This window comes from Stegodyphus dumicola, chromosome 1, assembly GCF_044657685.1.
Source record: "Stegodyphus dumicola isolate Sdum_Otavi_A_Nest chromosome 1, ASM4465768v1".
NCBI lineage: Eukaryota > Metazoa > Arthropoda > Arachnida > Araneae > Eresidae > Stegodyphus > Stegodyphus dumicola.
In genome coordinates this window covers 116171297-116188936 of record NC_140768.1, presented here as the reverse complement: position 1 = coordinate 116188936, position 17640 = coordinate 116171297, and the positions used below count along the sequence as shown (strand labels likewise).

The 17640-nt window shown below is 31.0% G+C and overlaps 1 protein-coding gene across 9 annotated transcripts in view; it reads right to left on the bottom strand.

Moving 5' to 3' along the window:
• 140up (RPII140-upstream gene protein) overlaps positions 1 to 17009 on the bottom strand; it is a 109204-nt gene extending 92195 nt beyond the window's left edge. For 2 of the 9 annotated variants that reach the window (XM_085819691.1, XM_085819679.1), the window contains exons 1-2: positions 16796 to 17004; positions 8024 to 8189 (exon numbers count right to left, since the gene is read on the bottom strand). In XM_085819691.1, coding sequence (XP_085675817.1) covers positions 8024 to 8189; positions 16796 to 16896 — 267 coding nt within the window. In that variant the 5' untranslated portion in view covers positions 16897 to 17004. Of the gene's footprint in view, positions 1 to 8023; positions 8190 to 16795 lie in introns of all 9 variants that reach the window. The other 7 variants (XM_085819690.1, XM_085819675.1, XM_085819680.1 and 4 more) reach the window with 7 other exon arrangements.
• Between the last annotated feature and the right edge of the window lie 631 nt (positions 17010 to 17640).

Sequence of the window (17640 nt, the reverse complement as noted above, 5' to 3'; positions counted from 1 at the left end):
ACCGCCAAAATCAAATGGAAAAAAGAAATTTGTATCTTTTGCTGCACTATTAACGGAGTTGGTGCAATGAAAGATTAAACATTTTTTTTACAAAAAATTATTTTGAGCAGAACCAAGTTGAAAAACAAACCATGTAAACACAAGCAATCCAACACATGGGGAAAAAAAAGGTACTATTCTGTTTTGAGGGCCGTAAGAAAATTGCAGCGAAAATATATACGCAAAAGCTCCAAATCTAGCAAACGCGCCCATTTAACAGCGCACCAAATCTAGCGTACGCATTGATTTCAGATTGCGTAAGTTTATATAGTTCTATATTTCTTAAGATGCCATTGAAATACTAGTTTAATTTTTAAATCCTTTTTTGATATCCTATGGATTTAACAACTTTTGAATTGCCCATGACAATAGAATTTTGGTAATTTGCAATAGAATTTTGGGTAAAGTGCAGAATCACCCACTGCTTGACGCGTTTTTAAGAATTGCACATACTTGGTATCCATGTGCACATAAACCTATTTTCACTTAAATAAAATCCTAGAATTGCACAAAAATGGCACTGCGCACACCCTTGACTTTATCTATGTACACATCGATCTATTTTCACTTAAAAAGTAAAAGAAAATTGACAAAAATCCAATTGTTTTTACCCTTGCAAAAAGCGGCAAACAAATAACTGAGCGATTCTGCACTTTCCTGAGAATATTTTCAAGGAAAAGGCATCATTCATTATAGAAAATTATGTTTGAACAACCAACGAGATGAAATTATGCTTTAGCGATAAGTCGGTAGCGAAACAGCAATGCAGGCATCCATTCAGTTATGTTTAGCAATTTTTATATAAATTATAATAATGATCTGAAATAGTTATTTACTCTTATGCTTTGATTCAGTCATGTTTAGCCTTTTTCATATAAATTTAATAATAAAAATGTATTATATAAAATTAACCTTTCATCTAAATTAAAACATCAATCTTAGGTAGTTATTTACAATTATACTTCCTTTCTTGTCGCAATTATTAAGGTTGCCATAATTCTTTTTGGCAGCATTGGCAGCAACAATAATTTGGCGATTTTTTTGGCCCTCGAAACCGAATAGTATCAAAAAAATAATATATGCTAACTCAGTCGGCAAGACATGACATTGTCATACACAGGTTACTTTGATGGATTTTCCGAGATTATTTTAAGTATTCAACTTTAATCTGTGTCTTTATTGAATCAGAAACAGGCTGATGCATTTACTTCTTTCACTGCACCCAGCCTGTGAGATGTTATTTTTATTTATTTATTTTTTTTTTTTTTTTTTTTTTTTTCAATTTTGCTTTTGGAATTTTTGCACCAACAATCATGCACTTTGCTACTGTGCTTCTGTTTTTCTGTTTTTTGCTTATGGTTTGTTCTGAATTGAAGATGAGATGGATGGATTTTAAACTTATTTTTTAATTTATTTTACACTACTACCACCACTTTTTGTGGCTTTCAGCATGCAGATGGATTATATTTTGAACTGCTTTTTACTTCGTATTTATTCATTTTTTAAAATATATACAAATATCTTCTGAATAAACTTTGATTAACAAGATATCTCAATGAATTTCATTTACAATTAAAAAAACATGTGATTATGATTAGTTTTATATCATAAATCTCTGATTAATCTCTAGTTATATAATTTAAAAAAAAGCAGGACATCAATTATATGATAACTACATCTTTTAAAACAACTATCGATAATTAACAAATATCATACTGCAGTCCTCATTTATAGATTAATTTAATTTCAATCTATATGTGTAAATAAAACTTTTGCATTTTTAATATTTTTTTCCTTAAGCCTCCAATGTTATGGCTTTGCAAATGAAATTCCAAAGTTCTCCAACTATTCATGGAAAGATATATTTTCTTGATTATAATTCTACAATTAGACTGTGATTTTGTACTTGAACTTGGCTTCCCACAAATTGTGATTATACGAGAGATGATGTTAATAATTAATCCAACAGCAATTAAGAAAACCAAGAAAAAGCAAAGGAAAAAGAATAACCTGTATTACAATTAGCAAAAAAATATTTGAGTAGAAAGTCTGAGATTTAGATTCGAACAGACTTCTGTGTTTCCCGATTTTAGATCATGAGTTTAAATTTATAAGATGCAGATATTGCAACATTGAGGCTTCATTTAGTATCTAGGTCAGATAGAAAAATCCCCTCACAACCACTCAAACTTGGAAAGTAAGATCCTGGCCAACATCAATATGTCAATCAATTCATTGTCATTCCCAGTAAGACTTCCTAGCCAACAGGCATTTGAAAGTGACCTGCTGGAATCTCAGTTAGAGAGGGAGTAGTGACATTTATGGTACAACTGGCTCCTCGGCAGAGTTGTCTCCATTCCAAGACTGTGTAAGCCGAGAGGTATTTTTTTTTTATTATTTTAATTTTATTTATATATTTACTTATTGGATTGTTGGCCTGGATATTAAATCCTAAACGTCTAGATTTTGGACTTAAACTTCATACTGTAGTAACAATTTACCTGTATTTTTAAACAGTTTAATTTGGAGAATAAGTTCATTTGGTTATGTATGTCAATCAGCATTCAAAACAAAAATAACACATTCCAAAAAAGTAAAAAAAAAAAAAAAAAAAAAAAAAAAAAGCATTTTTGTTTATATTACAGAGTAACCTTAGTTCACAAACTTAATTCATTCCTGAAGATAATTTGTCATCTGAAATATTTGTAAATTAAAATAATTTTCCCCATAGAAACTAATATAAAATAAATTTATCTGTTCCTAGATTCCAAATGAAAGAAAATATAGAAAGAGAGAAAAAGAGTACTTTATATACAAATCTTAGAAAAACCTTAGAAAAAGAGTACTTTATATACAAGTTCATAATGCAAAACCAATAGAATTCATTAAATCTAACATAATATTAATAATATGTGCATTATTAACATATAACACAGTATTAATTACATAAAAGTAAGAAAAATCAAATTAAATTTTACCATATCTCTATGAAGGGAAGTTAACAGTGTAAGGAGAAAATGGTGAAGAAGCCAAAGGTGCAAAATGGCATTGTTTGAAACGGAAAACCTACACTGCAAAAAGTGTCAGGTAGCTATTGTGTCTCTGGATTTTATTTTTCTCTTGACACCACACCTAACTTCTCATCTGAGAATCGCTGAGGCTTTGACACATTAAAAATTTGCCACTGTGATTTATTTCTATCTTTTGAAACGCTCCTAAAGCAAAACATGGCATTGTCATTGGAAATCCTTATGCTACAGCTTAAAGTGATAATGTTCTACAAACTTTTGCAGCTTACCCCATTCAGCACAAATTTCACATATTAGTTAAGAAGGAACATCTTTTCATCTTTTTCTTCAAATGACATTTCCTTCCCTGAATTAAATGCATACTGAAGTATCAATTATTTCTGGCTCACTGTTTATATCTCGAGACATTGTTTGTCATACAAGACCCTTTTCATTTGAAAAATCTGTTCCTGATCCAAGGCGTTTGTGAAACAAGGTTCTACCATAGTCTAGTATTTCAACAGGAGTCAATAAGAAACAAAAAATTAATAGCTGCATACTTAATTTATATTTTTATCATTTGCGAATTTATTTTTAATGGAAGATTTAATAATATTTATGTGTTCCAGACTATGTACAATTAAATGATATGTAGTTGAGGATAAAAACAATTCCTAAATATTGTGAAGAATGATGTCTGGTGAAGCTCAAGGCTGTCTTAACCCTCTGGCTGATTATTCCGCGATTTCCACAAGCAACTCAAATGTAGCAAAATTTGCTCATCCCGTGATTTCTGTGGGCATATGTTTTTCTTCCTTTATTGAGGAGCGCATCCCGTTTTTCCCTGTTTAACCATTGAAATAAATTATATACAGTATTAGACGTTTAGTTAATGTTTTGGTCAACAGATATCGTTAGTTGTCCACTACATTGCGGCATTTGAAGGCACATGGTATTACTATTAAAACTTCACTTTTTGCCACATTTTTCTTACAGAAATGGCTGATGGTAAACATTCCGAGATTATCTTGATTATTTAATTAAATTATTGAATTATTAATTAGATTTATCGAATCTGGTGCAAAGACTGTGAAGTTGGACTTTGCCTTGAACCCTGTTTGAACTCTACTAAATTGCATTTCTAAGATATTTTTCCCTCAGCGCTTTATATTTTCTTAAATTTTATATATTTTACTTTTTTATATTATGCAATAAATAGAAATTAACTGTAATTTGACTGAAATTTATTAAAAAAAAAAAAATTTGGGGGGGGTGATAACATCTGAAATTGGTTTTTCTGGCAACTTAGTTTCTCATGATAAAAATCTATATAAAAAATATTTTCTAGAAAGAAAAAGTGCATTTTTATATTCTCCAATATATATAAATTTAAAATAGGAAAAAAAACCCACACTTTTGGAAGCGATTTTGGTCCACAAATTGAGCAGTCGGAGGGTTAATGGATGAGCCCATTGGGCACTAGCATAGGAGACCCGTGAGAATAGAGCCCCAAGTTAATTGATTTACATTTCATTTCCAAGAGTGGTTTCTGTAAAAGTCCCAGCACACTCATCTTTTCAAGGACCCATAATGCAGCACTGGTGAAACTTTAGTTTATAGTTACTTAACAAAAATTTGATTCCAATGTCAACCCATTTTTTTTTTTTTTTTTTCTTTCTCTCTCTTCCCCTCCTTGCTTTGATTCCCTGCCAAATTACATTTTTCCATTTTCTTACTGCTTCAGGTCAATAAAAATGTTTTACTTTTCAAACAGAGATGAAAAAGTAAGTGCTAAAATGTATGCCTATCTGTTGAAATTGCAGAAAAAATTACTCACCTTTTTGGGAAAATGTCATTTTTTTCCTGTTCTGATTTTGAGCCAAATTATTTTAGAATTTTTCCAATTTGTTTTTAAGTATATTTTAGCACCAAACAAAAACAAAGAAAAAAAAATGTTTACCTTTAAATAGTGAAAAATTGTAAAAGATATGTGCTACATGTTTCAAAATGAATACTGGTTAAAATTGTCGCTGAAATAGTGAAACAAATATTCCTGTGTTTATTATATAGAAATCTGTTTCCTCTAGAACAAATTTATATATGTAGCATTTAAATTATTTTTAACATAAATCATTCTGAACACAAATGCAAGAAGTTATGGTGAATCTTTGATTTCAGAATAATGAAAACAATATATTTATTTATTCTACAGATATTTGTAAATATTTATTTCTCCATATATCCCTTTTGAAGGATGAAATATATATATTTGTAATAATAAAATTCCATAGTCAAAATTACACTTAATTTTCTAACTGTATGTTCTATTCATTTTTAATGGTGACGTTCTCTTATTTGAAAGTATGTGGAATTAAGTCCACAGCCCCGTAGTCAAGTTGTTTTTCCTACCTTTTCTACACGTACAGTTATAGAATGTTCTAAAAATATTTAAAGCGAACTGGATTCGCTGACGAGGCTGACATCATTTCTTGGAAGCTCCGCCTTTCCAGAGGCTATAAAAGGACTCGCAAAAGGAATATCGGGGCTTTTTCTTAAATGTCACGATGCAGTAAACTTCATACAAAAAGTTATTAGTAATTCTTTTTTATTTACTCCAGATATCTGATTTTGTAACTGCTATTTCTCCTGAATAATAATAAATGGATCCTATTTTTTAAAACTATTGTCTGATAATTTAAGCTACGACTAAAGCTGGTACATCACATGTACATATAAAATTATTAAATAAACTGTAAAATATGTTAGGTTAAAAAACACAACATTCTATTTTGTTCTCTACTAACTATCTCTAATAACTATGAAATCTTAAAAGAAAAAAAAACTATGAAATTAATAATACAAAATTTTAAAAATTAAATATAATTTAAATTATAGGGTGCATTTTATTTAGTTAATAAAAGTGGTTGAAAATAAATTTCTTAGTCACTTAAAACATGGAACTTATTTTGCATAGGCTGTTGTGTATAAAACTTGAAATTTTCAAATTATTACTGATCATCTTCAAGCTCTCAACTAGCAGTTTTTATGGTACAAAAGTGCCAAATCACTTGTGATCACATTCCAAAGATCAGCTGAATGTTTTATCGATACTTACACGTTTACACAACCACTTTGGAGCAATCTGGTGATTTTTTAAAGATGAAAAGATAAAAATTACTAACTGGGTGCAAGTTGTTGATTCCCCCCCCTTTTTTTAATATTCCTAAACTATCAATATTTCTATATAGTCAGCAAACATTATCAATGTATCAAAAAATTAATATAAATTTTAATTATCAAATAAAAATTATATGACAGATTAAAAAATAAAACTCAACCTTTTTTCATGAAATCCATTTTAAATTTTTTAGTGCTGTTCTCTCTATTCACACTGTGTTCTGTTTTTACTTAAAAGGTGAGACAATTACAAAAACTTTTGGCTCTCTACCAAAGACATCTTATCATTATTCTCTTTAGCAATTTTGCAGTCAATACTTGCATTTTTCCATTGCTGACGAATTCCAAAAGCTTTACTGTAAAACTGAAGCAAAGGAAAAAAAAAAAAAAAATCTAATTGTCAATTTCTACCAAGGTGGTTGCAATAAGTACATATATATATCAATTTATTTATGCATCACTCTTGCATTTCAATTGGATAGAATAAAAATCAGAAGATTGATGGTTTCTCAAACTGAGGCAACCTCGCACATAACAATTGTTTGGGCAACCGCATAGCATGACAATTCTTCAGTTTTAACGACCAGTGTTACCCCTTTTGTTTAAACCGAACAAAAGGTATTGTGGAATATTTCACTCTTTGACATACATTATCTGTTTTTTAATGCTGTTTGTCATTCTTAAAACTGCATATTTGGAACAAAAGTTGATAACATCTGTGTTGCAGGGGTGTATGTGAATAGATTTTACTGCAAATAAGACTGAAAGTCCTGTATGCAATAATGGGATTATCTGGTAGATAGTTGATATGCAGACTCAAATTTGTGTAATTCTCCGATTTTTTTTTTTTTTTTCAAGCAAAAACAGATCACTGTGCACATAGGCAAAATAAAAACATAGAAAATCTAGACGGGAATTTGATGAAAAATGTATTTTATTCTTTAATGCACTAGCAGCTCAAACAACTACCCACCTAAAGTAGTTATTATAAAAAGAAAAAAACTATACAATGAAATCAATGAATACGATTAATGTCATTACATTGGTCCAGCTAGTAATTAATAATAATTTAAATGAATCTGCATTTATGGCTTTTAAATCACTTAGATTATTATTAACAGAGAAATCTGAAAGGAAAACATGCTTTGTTGAACAACAAAACACTGCTGAATGGAAGATTTAAATATTTTAATTTGGGCAAATGCAACACATTTCTTTTAAATCATTAAGTTTTCTCACTAAATCAAATGACAAATATCTTCCACTTTGCCAAATGGCAGCACATTTCTTTTATACTGCTCAGTTTCCTGATTAAATCTGAAATACTAATATCTTACACTTTGCCAAATAGTAACACGTAATTTTCATATCACTAAGATTTTAATCAAAAGTTCATTACATTCATACAAGATATAAAATAAATAAAACACAAATTCAAGGCTTCAGTGTATGTATGTTCAGATGCAGACTACATATGCTCAAAATTTGGTGGCTCTGAGTACCACCTTTTTTTCACTATGCAAGAAAAATACATGCACACATAGACACAGATTTTTCATTACTTTTAATAGAAGATCATATAATCCCTATTAATAATTGAAATTTCTATTTTAAATTGCTAAAATAGTTTACTTTTGATATGTTGATAATTGTTTGCCGATAAATATCGACCAATTTTGCAAAGTCCACCCACCACCACCACGAAAATTGCCAGCTTGCATCTGATAAGCAACTTTACCAATTTGTGAGACTGCACCAAGCTAGTTACACAAATATATAAGTAAAAAATTTTAACTTACCTTCGCTAAATACTGACTTTCAAATGTGGAAGCAACATTTCTCCGAAAGAAATCGTTCTTTGCTATTTGCATATTGATAAAGCCTCCTAAAACACCAGTACAGATAACGGTTGCAGCAGTAGATTTTACAACAAAATACAGTTCAGGGCTTAATGATCCAAAGTCACTGAAAATTATACAAAAACAATTACAAAGAGTATAGCCATTACAAGGCAAAACAAGTTTGTCACAGATAAATTCCAGTATCCAACTTTGCTCGTTTTTCTTTTTATGTAAAATAACTACTACTGTAAATTTAATTACATGCTTTCTATTTTTTTACAGATTTAAACAAAATAGAAACTTAATATACTAGTTGTACAAAACCATTAAATTAATTAAAATGAATGTGTGCAGCATATTGACTGGTCCACAATGTTGCCCAAATCTTCTAAGTTTTCAAAAATTTGCTACTTTCAAAAAACTTGCACTACTATAATTTATGGCATTTCAATTTTGGAAATTTTCTGCTATTTCATTTCCTTGTGCTATAAGGTATTTCTCCCACTTTCCTAGCGTCCTTCGTGGTGTAGTGGTTCTGCACGCTGGGCCGGTATTCCAGAGGTCCGTGGTTCGATTCCCGGCGAAGGTGGTTGCTAATTTTTCATCTTGTCTGCTTTCAAAAAAATACCTAATGTCTCTACAGTGCTACTTTTTGCTACCTTAAAAATTTTGGGGTTATCATAGATTATCATAACCACCTTAGTAGACGTCGCCTAACTTTCGAAATGTGTCAGACAGTGGCATCCATGCTTACAGAATCCTTCAGTCAAGCAACATTGCCATTTTTGTATACATCCTTTTGTATTTGAAGTTCTAACAGTTTTTATAAATAATTCTTGATATATTTTACCTTAAACTCAATTTTAAAATAAGCACTTGTGGAATTTGCCAACAGTGAATGAAACTGCAGTAAAATTTCTGTAAGAATACAGTATTTTATGGCAAAAATCACTAAAAGGAACAATGATGAGAACTCTTTAGCAGATAGTCATTGAGCAATGCCAAGCTTGCACACGATGCTGAGTTTGTGACATTTTCTGATGTTTTTTAAAGCAAAAACAAATTGCTATGTACAAGGGAAGTCCAGTGGGTAAAAACTGCAGAAGGCTTTTGCAAAAAATGTGTTTGTTTTATTTTTTAATGTATCACTTAATCCTTATTTAATAATCCAAATTTGTATTTTAAATCGATAAAGTATGTTTTCTTTTGATACATTGATTATGTTGATAACGTTTGCCAACTTATGATAAATATCAATAGTTTGGGAAGCTCTTAAAATAAGTATATAAACTCAGATGTCGGAACATAAAAAAGTAATTTTCTATTCTGGGAAGATAAAAATGTGCCACATATATGTGCTTATATATGTGATGTTTGGTGCAAAAAATATATAAAAAATTTGCAGCCGTTCAGTCACTGCACCTTATCAAAACAGAAATTGAAAAATGATTTCAAGCCTCTAAGAAGCTTCAAATGAGATAGAAGAAAATGAAATTTTATCAGAAATTAAACGGTTAAGACGTCAACTTCAAGCAGAAAAGTTGAAATGGATGAAGCTAAAATGTGGTCTGCATTGCAAATGTTAAAGTTTTAAAGTTAGGTCCTAACCTATATTTGTCAATAAAGACTTTTTGACAGTGTCATTTCAGTTGCTTCTGGGAAAGAAGTGTTTCAAAGTTGATTACAACCAACAATGAGCCATGAAAGGAGCCCCAAAGAGATTTTCACTTGAATCTCGTTAGTTGTAGGTTTGCCACTGCATTATAGTATGGATACTGTAACAGAACTTTGATCAATTACTTTTTAATTAGTCTTTAGTGAATTTCATATAGTATTTTGTGGTTCATTTTTTAACAGTTTATTTTTTTTCCATACATACTTTTTATATTGCTTATATAATTTCTTTAAAAAAAAAAAAGAGAGAGAGAGAGAGATGGTAATAACATTTGACGGCAAAATACTTTTATTTGAAAAGTGATATAGACAGAAAATTGAGGATTGAGACTCGCACTACCTCTGGTAATAAAAAAAATATTGTACATATTTGCAAAGAAACCACAGATCTTATGCTAATTTTCCCATATTATAGATTATTCACATTTCTGAAAACAAAGATTAAGAAAAAGAATAAAGCATGCTTGTACATGTGTGCACTGTACTTTCTCATTCTTCAATAGCAGGAGATTTAAAAACAAAGCAAATTTGATGGCTTATTCCAATAATACTTAAATCCCACAGCAAGATGCAAAAACTTATAATGTTAAAAAGATAAGTATCATTATGTACCATAACAGCCAAGTACCTTTACAGCATATAAATCTTAATATTTTTAAAGAAAAAAGATTTAAAGTGACATACAGTCACTTCATCACTATGACAATAACATTAAATAGCTACGAAACCAAAGGTCATAATGCTTTGTTTTTTCCCTATCATCTTAATTAAATTTGTTATGAAAACTATTTGTATAGTGATGTACAGTCAAAAGTCTTTAATCCAGACATCCATAATCCAGAATGATCTATAATCCGTACCTCAAAGCTACAAACTTCCTGCGCATGCGTAAACGCATAATGCATTTACACATGTGCATATGCATTTAAGCATGCCCATAATATTTTGACGCATGCACATTGAATGTATAATGGACGGTAAAAGCTAAGCTAAAATTATCTATTTCAGTTAATGTTGCAGATTGCGTTGATCCTTAATCTTCTAATTTCTAATTGGATCCGGCTTATTATTTTTTGCAGACTGTTAGAGCAATTTTATAAAAGTAAGCTTGAACTTTCGATTATGTCAAAAAGAGTTTCCGATTCTGGAGCTGCCAAAGGATCTACAAAGCAAAAGCATGTTTCGATGTCCATCAAACAAAAAGAGGAATTGCTGCAAAAAATAGTTAAAGGCATATCCTTTGTTTCTCTAACCATTCCGAAATCTGTTTGTAAATTTCACACTGCTCTGCGAGGAGGGGGGGAACGTTGCGGCACGCAATGAACTGGAAGTTGATCTGTTAGCACTATACTTATCTTCAGGGCAGATGATTTTATTTTATTCGGCTTATAATTCCTTACTAAATGTAGTATTTCATCTCGATGTAATCCGTCTTTGATATGATTTAAATCAAATTCCTCGTCATTATAAATACAGTCAAAAGTCGTTAATTCGGACACCCATAATCCGGAATGATCTATAATCCAGACCTCAAAGCTAAAAACTTTCTGCGCATGTGCCGCGTTTTACGCATGCACATAAGACCTTGACTACTGCGCATATGCGTGTGCGCAAGTGCAGAATATGTTTTCGCCTGCGCGTTTAATGTATAACGGACGGTGTAAGTTAAAATTATTTAATTATCTATTTCAGTTAATGTTAATGATTGCGTTGTTGCTTAATCTTCGAATTGGATCGCGCTTATTATTTTTTGCAGACTGTAAGAGCAATTTTATAAAAGTAAACTTGAACTTTCGATTATGTCAAATAGAATTTCCGATGCTGGAACTTCCAAAGGATCTACAAAACGAAAGTATGTTTCGATGTCCAACAAGCAAAAAGTGGAATTGCTGCAAAAAATGGATAAAGATATGAAGAATGTGACAGAGAGGTTAGTGAAAACGAAAAAATTTCGATTGACAAGTTAGTCAGTATCCTCGGCACAGCAATTAACGGGACTTGAACAGCGGAACTTTGTAACTGAACAAGAAATTATGTCTGTTTATAGAATTAAAGAGAAAGTATTATCACATAAAATGAAGCAACTTAAACAACTTACATTGAAAGAAATGTTTAATAAAGTAAACAAATAAATATTAGGCTTTTTTTTTTTTTTTTTTTTGTAAATTTTGATACCCTTTAGATCATAATTGTTCTTTATTTCCTAAATTACGGTTTCATATTTTTAATTTTAGAATTTCTGCATGCCATCTTATGAAATTTAAACTGATGATCTATAATCCAGAAAAATCGATAATCCGTAATCGCCAAAGTCCCGACGAGTCCGGATTAACGACTTTTGACTGTATCACTAATGCACATCAAATAGTTTTCTGGTTGCAGTTTTCTAATTTCTGGTTGCAATTTTCTAATGCCGAAGTCCTGACGAGGCTGGATTAAAGACGTTTGACTGTATATAAATATAACAACATTGTAATGAGACATGCTAAATTCAAAGGTGTATGTGCATGTTATAAACAGTATTGGTACATGCATATTATCCTTCAAGTAGCCATGAGGAATGATTTAACACCAATTACGGATGATCATGTCCTTTAGAAATCTGCAATTACAATTATCAACTGGTGACCATTGCTGATATTTCTACCAACAGCTAATAAGATAATATGTAAATACCAAACTATTATGCATTCTCACTCTTTATTCAATCAGCTTTTGCTTAAATGGAATGAAAAAATAGATTACTTTTACTCAAAAACAGCTTAATATTTCTTTCGTTTTCAGGCCCTGTATATATTATTTTGGATAATTTCTAATTATCTGCACACTTGGGAAAAAGTATTTAGGAGGCAAAGCATTATGTTGGCAAAATAGTTATGTGGGAACCCAGTAAGCATATAAAACAATACATATTTTTGGCTGGTGTCAATGTCAAAGTTGCATGCATGTGCAGTTCTATAGCACTTTTTTAAGAGAAAGTAAATGTTTTATTAACAACGCTTCTTTCTTTTTAAATTTTATTGACCGATTGCTTTTGCATAGTATTTTTGGTACGACGCCATTTTGAAAATGGTTGTTGCCTTTTTTAAATTAGCTTCACAAAAAATGAGTGGCTAGCAAGTTTACAACTTTATGATAAGGGGGTGCAGGTATAGCAAAAAGTACCTAATTTTGTTACTAATGCTATTTTTAATATAATGTTTTTATAGTCATCATTTAGAAAAAATACTTAAATCTACAATCTTGTTAAAGTGGCAATTTGAAAATAAGTGCCATATTTACTCACATATTCCTCCCTTTTTCTTTCAGCATATGACCTGGGAACTTCTGATTTATGGCACAATGCATTTATGTATAGAAAATTATTTTGTATACGTAAAGAGAATATCGCTGAAATTGATAAGTTCTTTGAAAAACATAATATAATGTGTCTTTACATGTGCCTTTTAATGCGCTTGGCTTATCTTTTAAGCCATCTTTTAAGAAATAGTATACACCACATACTTTTTCCCTTCAATTTTCAAGGGGTTAAATTAATAGAAGGAGGAGCAAAAATACATGAGTAAATACCATACAAATAACAATTTTTAAAAAGTATTTTCGACACTCTTCTGTTATTGGGACCGGACTCAGAAATGTATGTATATACAAACGTACGTGTTTATGTATGCATGTATACATTTACACAAGTATGAACGCATACATACATACATTTCTGAATCTGGTACCGATAAATTCCTACTTGAAATGTTTCTTTACTATAAACTTCACAATTAAATACTACAGCATCAGAATGCTGCTGCACCACATCAAATTTTCTATTCCTGTTCAATAAAATTTATTTGAGTAAAACATCTCTGACAACAAATACCCATACTTCCGAATATCTATATACTTATACGATGCTTGATTTCAAAATTTAACCGTATACCGCTAAAACCATTACCGTTGGTGAGCTTGAAGACAAAAATGGCACTTTCGCCAACGGTTTGCTTGCGGAAGGAAATCCAAAGTACGAAAATTAGCATGTTTTAAAAGCATAGAAGCACTTTCATGAGGAAATTTAATAGCCTTAGGGTTTTCATCCGCAGAGAACCCGTTGGTGCCATTGCAGTTTTACTTGCCAAGCTCACAGTTCATCGACGACGAGCCGAACTGTAAACAGATTCTTTGCCGTAAACGTGATATTTTGTTAATGTAAATTCAAGTTAGCCGACAAAACAATATACAGTCAAAAGTCGTTAATTCGGACCTCAAAGCTAAAAACTTTCTGCGCATGCGCCGCGTTGGCACACGCGCACAGACGTTTTACGCGTGCGCATAAGACCTTGACTACTGCGCATATGCGTGTGCGCAAGTGCAGAATACATTTTCGCCTGCGCGTTTAATGTATAACGGACGGTGTAAGCTAAAATTATCTATTTCAGTTAATGTTAATGATTGCGTTGTTCCTTAATCTTCGAATTGGATCCCACTTATTATTTTTTGCAGACTGTAAGAGCAATTTTATAAAAGTAAACTTGAACTTTCGATTATGTCAAATAGAATCTCCGATGCTGGAACTTCCAAAAGATCTACAAAACGAAAGTATGTTTCGATGTCAAACAAACAAAAAGTGGAATTGCTACAAAAAATGGATAAAGGCATGAAGAATGTGACAGAGAGGTTAGTGAAAACGAAAAAATTTCGACTGACAAGTTAGTCGGTATTCTCGGCACAGCAATTAACGGGACTTGAACAGCGGGACTTTGTAACTGAACAAGAAATTATGTCTGTTTATAGAATTAAAGAGAAAGTATTATCACATAAAATGAAGCAACTTAAACAACTTACATTGAAAGAAATGTTTAATAAAGTAAACAAATAAATGGTTGATCTTTACAATATAGTAACTGGTAGTTTGGCGACATTTTGGAGGCGATAAAGGTTACTACCTGGGACTTTGATAATAATGTGAGCAGTACTCAGATTGTAAGGTAATTTTTATTAATTTAATGTATGTGCTCATTTATATTTTAAGTAGTGTTTTTGAGTTTAATTATATTTTAATGAAATGATAGTTATTTTGTGAATTTTATGTTTGTAGGAATTTGGTATACGTTTAAGTTGAAATAAACGTGCATGGAAATAATTTAAATATTTGATACTAAGTATTTGTAATACTTGCGGTATGAATTCGTTGGTGACGTGTATAATGTAATAGATGATTTAGAGGTAAAAGTTTTTGGATATTTTATTTATTTTATATGTGGAAATGTTGATATTTGTAAAGGGTAAATACTTTTTCGCGATCAGGTAATTTCATATATGTTCTTTTTACCGGGTTTAAAGATTGAGAAAATTGTCATGTATTTTCGTGAAATTTTTCTAATTTATGAGAAAAAAGCAGTGTACATGGATGTAGTGAAGAGTGTGCGCAATGCCATTTTTGTGCAATTCTGGGATGTTTTTTTAAGTAAAAATAAGTCGGCGTGTACATGGTTTATGTGTATGTGTTATTTTGAAAAACGCGTAAGGAGTATGGTATTGTGCACTTTTTCCCAATTTTGCAGTGAATATTTGTCATGATTAAGCAATTTTGTTTGATAAAATTTTTAGCATAAGTGTAATTCTGCTAGTAGATTGTTGGAAGAAGTGTTCATTAGATAAGAAGAAAAGAAACATGTCTTTACTTCGTGAAGGCAAAATGGCGGCGGGGAAAAAAAAATAGAGGGTTGCTGTAGGAGAGTTGGTTGCCAAATTTTCGCCAAAAAATCGCCAAGTTACCATAATGTAAAGATCAACCAAATAAATATTAGGCTTTTTTTTTTTTTTTTTTTGTAAATTTTGATACCCTTTAGATCATAATTGTTCTTTATTTCCTAAATTACGGTTTCATATTTTTAATTTTAGAATTTCTGCATGCCATCTTATGAAATTTAAACTGATGATCTATAATCCGGAAAAATCAATAATCCGGAATAGCCGAAGTCCTGACGAGTCCGGATTAACGACTTTTGACTGTATTAAGCATGTGGGAGTAAAAATTCACAGATAATAAGCATGTAGATGTAAAACTAACCAGTTAAACATGATATATTTATTTAAAAGTATAAATTAGTATTAATGTACTGAAATTAACTGGTTAAACGCGATAAACGAAAAAAAAATTGTCTTAAATTCCAGTTAACACAGAAAACAATATATGCCTTACACCAGCAGTGGTTTGCTAATTTTGATGACATGGTGATGCATCAAACTATTCTGTCATCTTAGATAATCAATAATATTTTTGATTTCAATTTAATCATCTATTTATGTCACACCTGCCATCCTCTGAAAGGTTATTTTTAGAAAAGCATTAACATTATCTTGTTAAAATTTTACGCCATGAAAATTGACTTATTCTCATAATTTTAGATGACAATAACTAATAATAAAAATAAAAGCATTATTTATTTATTTAAAATGCACATGCACATTTTTGCGGCCTATGGAAACAAATTATTTTAGAGGTTGGAAACCTCATGATTCTACTCATGGTTCTTAGAGCTGTTAATAATTAAGAACACAACGTGAACAGCCGTGTTACAAATTAGCATTCACCCCTCCCGCCGTATTTTCTTCCTTTCATCCCGAAGAGAACCGGCATCTATCTACGAAAATATTTCTATCTATTCATTGTTAAAAAATTCAGAAAAAATAATAATAAATAAGAGAAGAATAATATAAATCTGCAAATGCGAACAATAGTGATAATTCAACAAAATGAACGCAAGAGGAATGGGTGCAAACTTCGAACAAGCGAATAGGATAAATCTGCTGGGTTACCAGGTTTTAACTATTATCGCCAAAGTTGGCGATGTTTACATTTACCGGGTTCTCTGCGGAAGTGCTTCCTAGCCTTACAATATGGAAATATTTGCATTCAGCCGGTGCTCAGCAGACGTACATAAAAGAAAAAAAATGTCCGTGGAATATGTGTCACTTCAAAAAAAAAATCAGAGCCTCCTTTTATTTTGGTAAATATCTAATCCATAATTCTATTTCTATTTCTTGTTGCAGTTTGATACCTACTTTGGCTTATACATCCTTTTAACTCGTTCAAAACCTGATTCTGCTAATACAGGGTCTTTCAGAGGTTTAAGGTATGTATCTTTGTTGGGGGTCCACTCCATTTACAAAAACTATTAAATGCAACAACGCTTAACAACAGTGCACATTCACGAACTTAACCTCAGTGTTTTGAATTTAACTTGCGTCTTTTTGCCCGCTGGCGAAAATGTAAATACTTGACTGATAAACGGCCCGTCTACACCAAGGTCCGTAGAAAGAACAGGTTAGGGTAAACAAACGAAAATACGTTCTCGCTGTCTATTGGCTGTGACGTCACTGAAGTTTTCTCTCCTCAGATCAACATAGATTTTTGCATTGAATGTAACAAGGAGGTTAGAATAGAAGGAGGGAAGGTTCAAATCAAACGGTCAAGCTTCGCGGCCATCTTCCTGTTATCACCGTGAACATTTTTTTCTTTTCTTTTTGAAGCATGTCAGCTTGTATTGCATATGGATGCACAAATAGATTCTCGAAAAAAATTCCGGGCATTATTTTTCACACGTAAGTATTAATTTTCTTTTTTTTATGTAATATGACAACTATGTCAAAAAATATCACAATGTCATGTGGTTTTCTTTCCAGATGTGAAAAAAAAAGGACTTAAAATAGGTTATTTAATATAACTATAATCAAAATATATTAAATACATTTTAATATTTCTGTTTATAGCTGGTATCTTCGTTCCTTAAGATACAATGCTATATGGTAGGATTTAAATTGTATAATTTGAACGTTTTAGTTAATTCGTTTTATAACTTTCATGAAAAGTAAGAAATCAATTGTTACTATTTTTATTAATTGTAAAG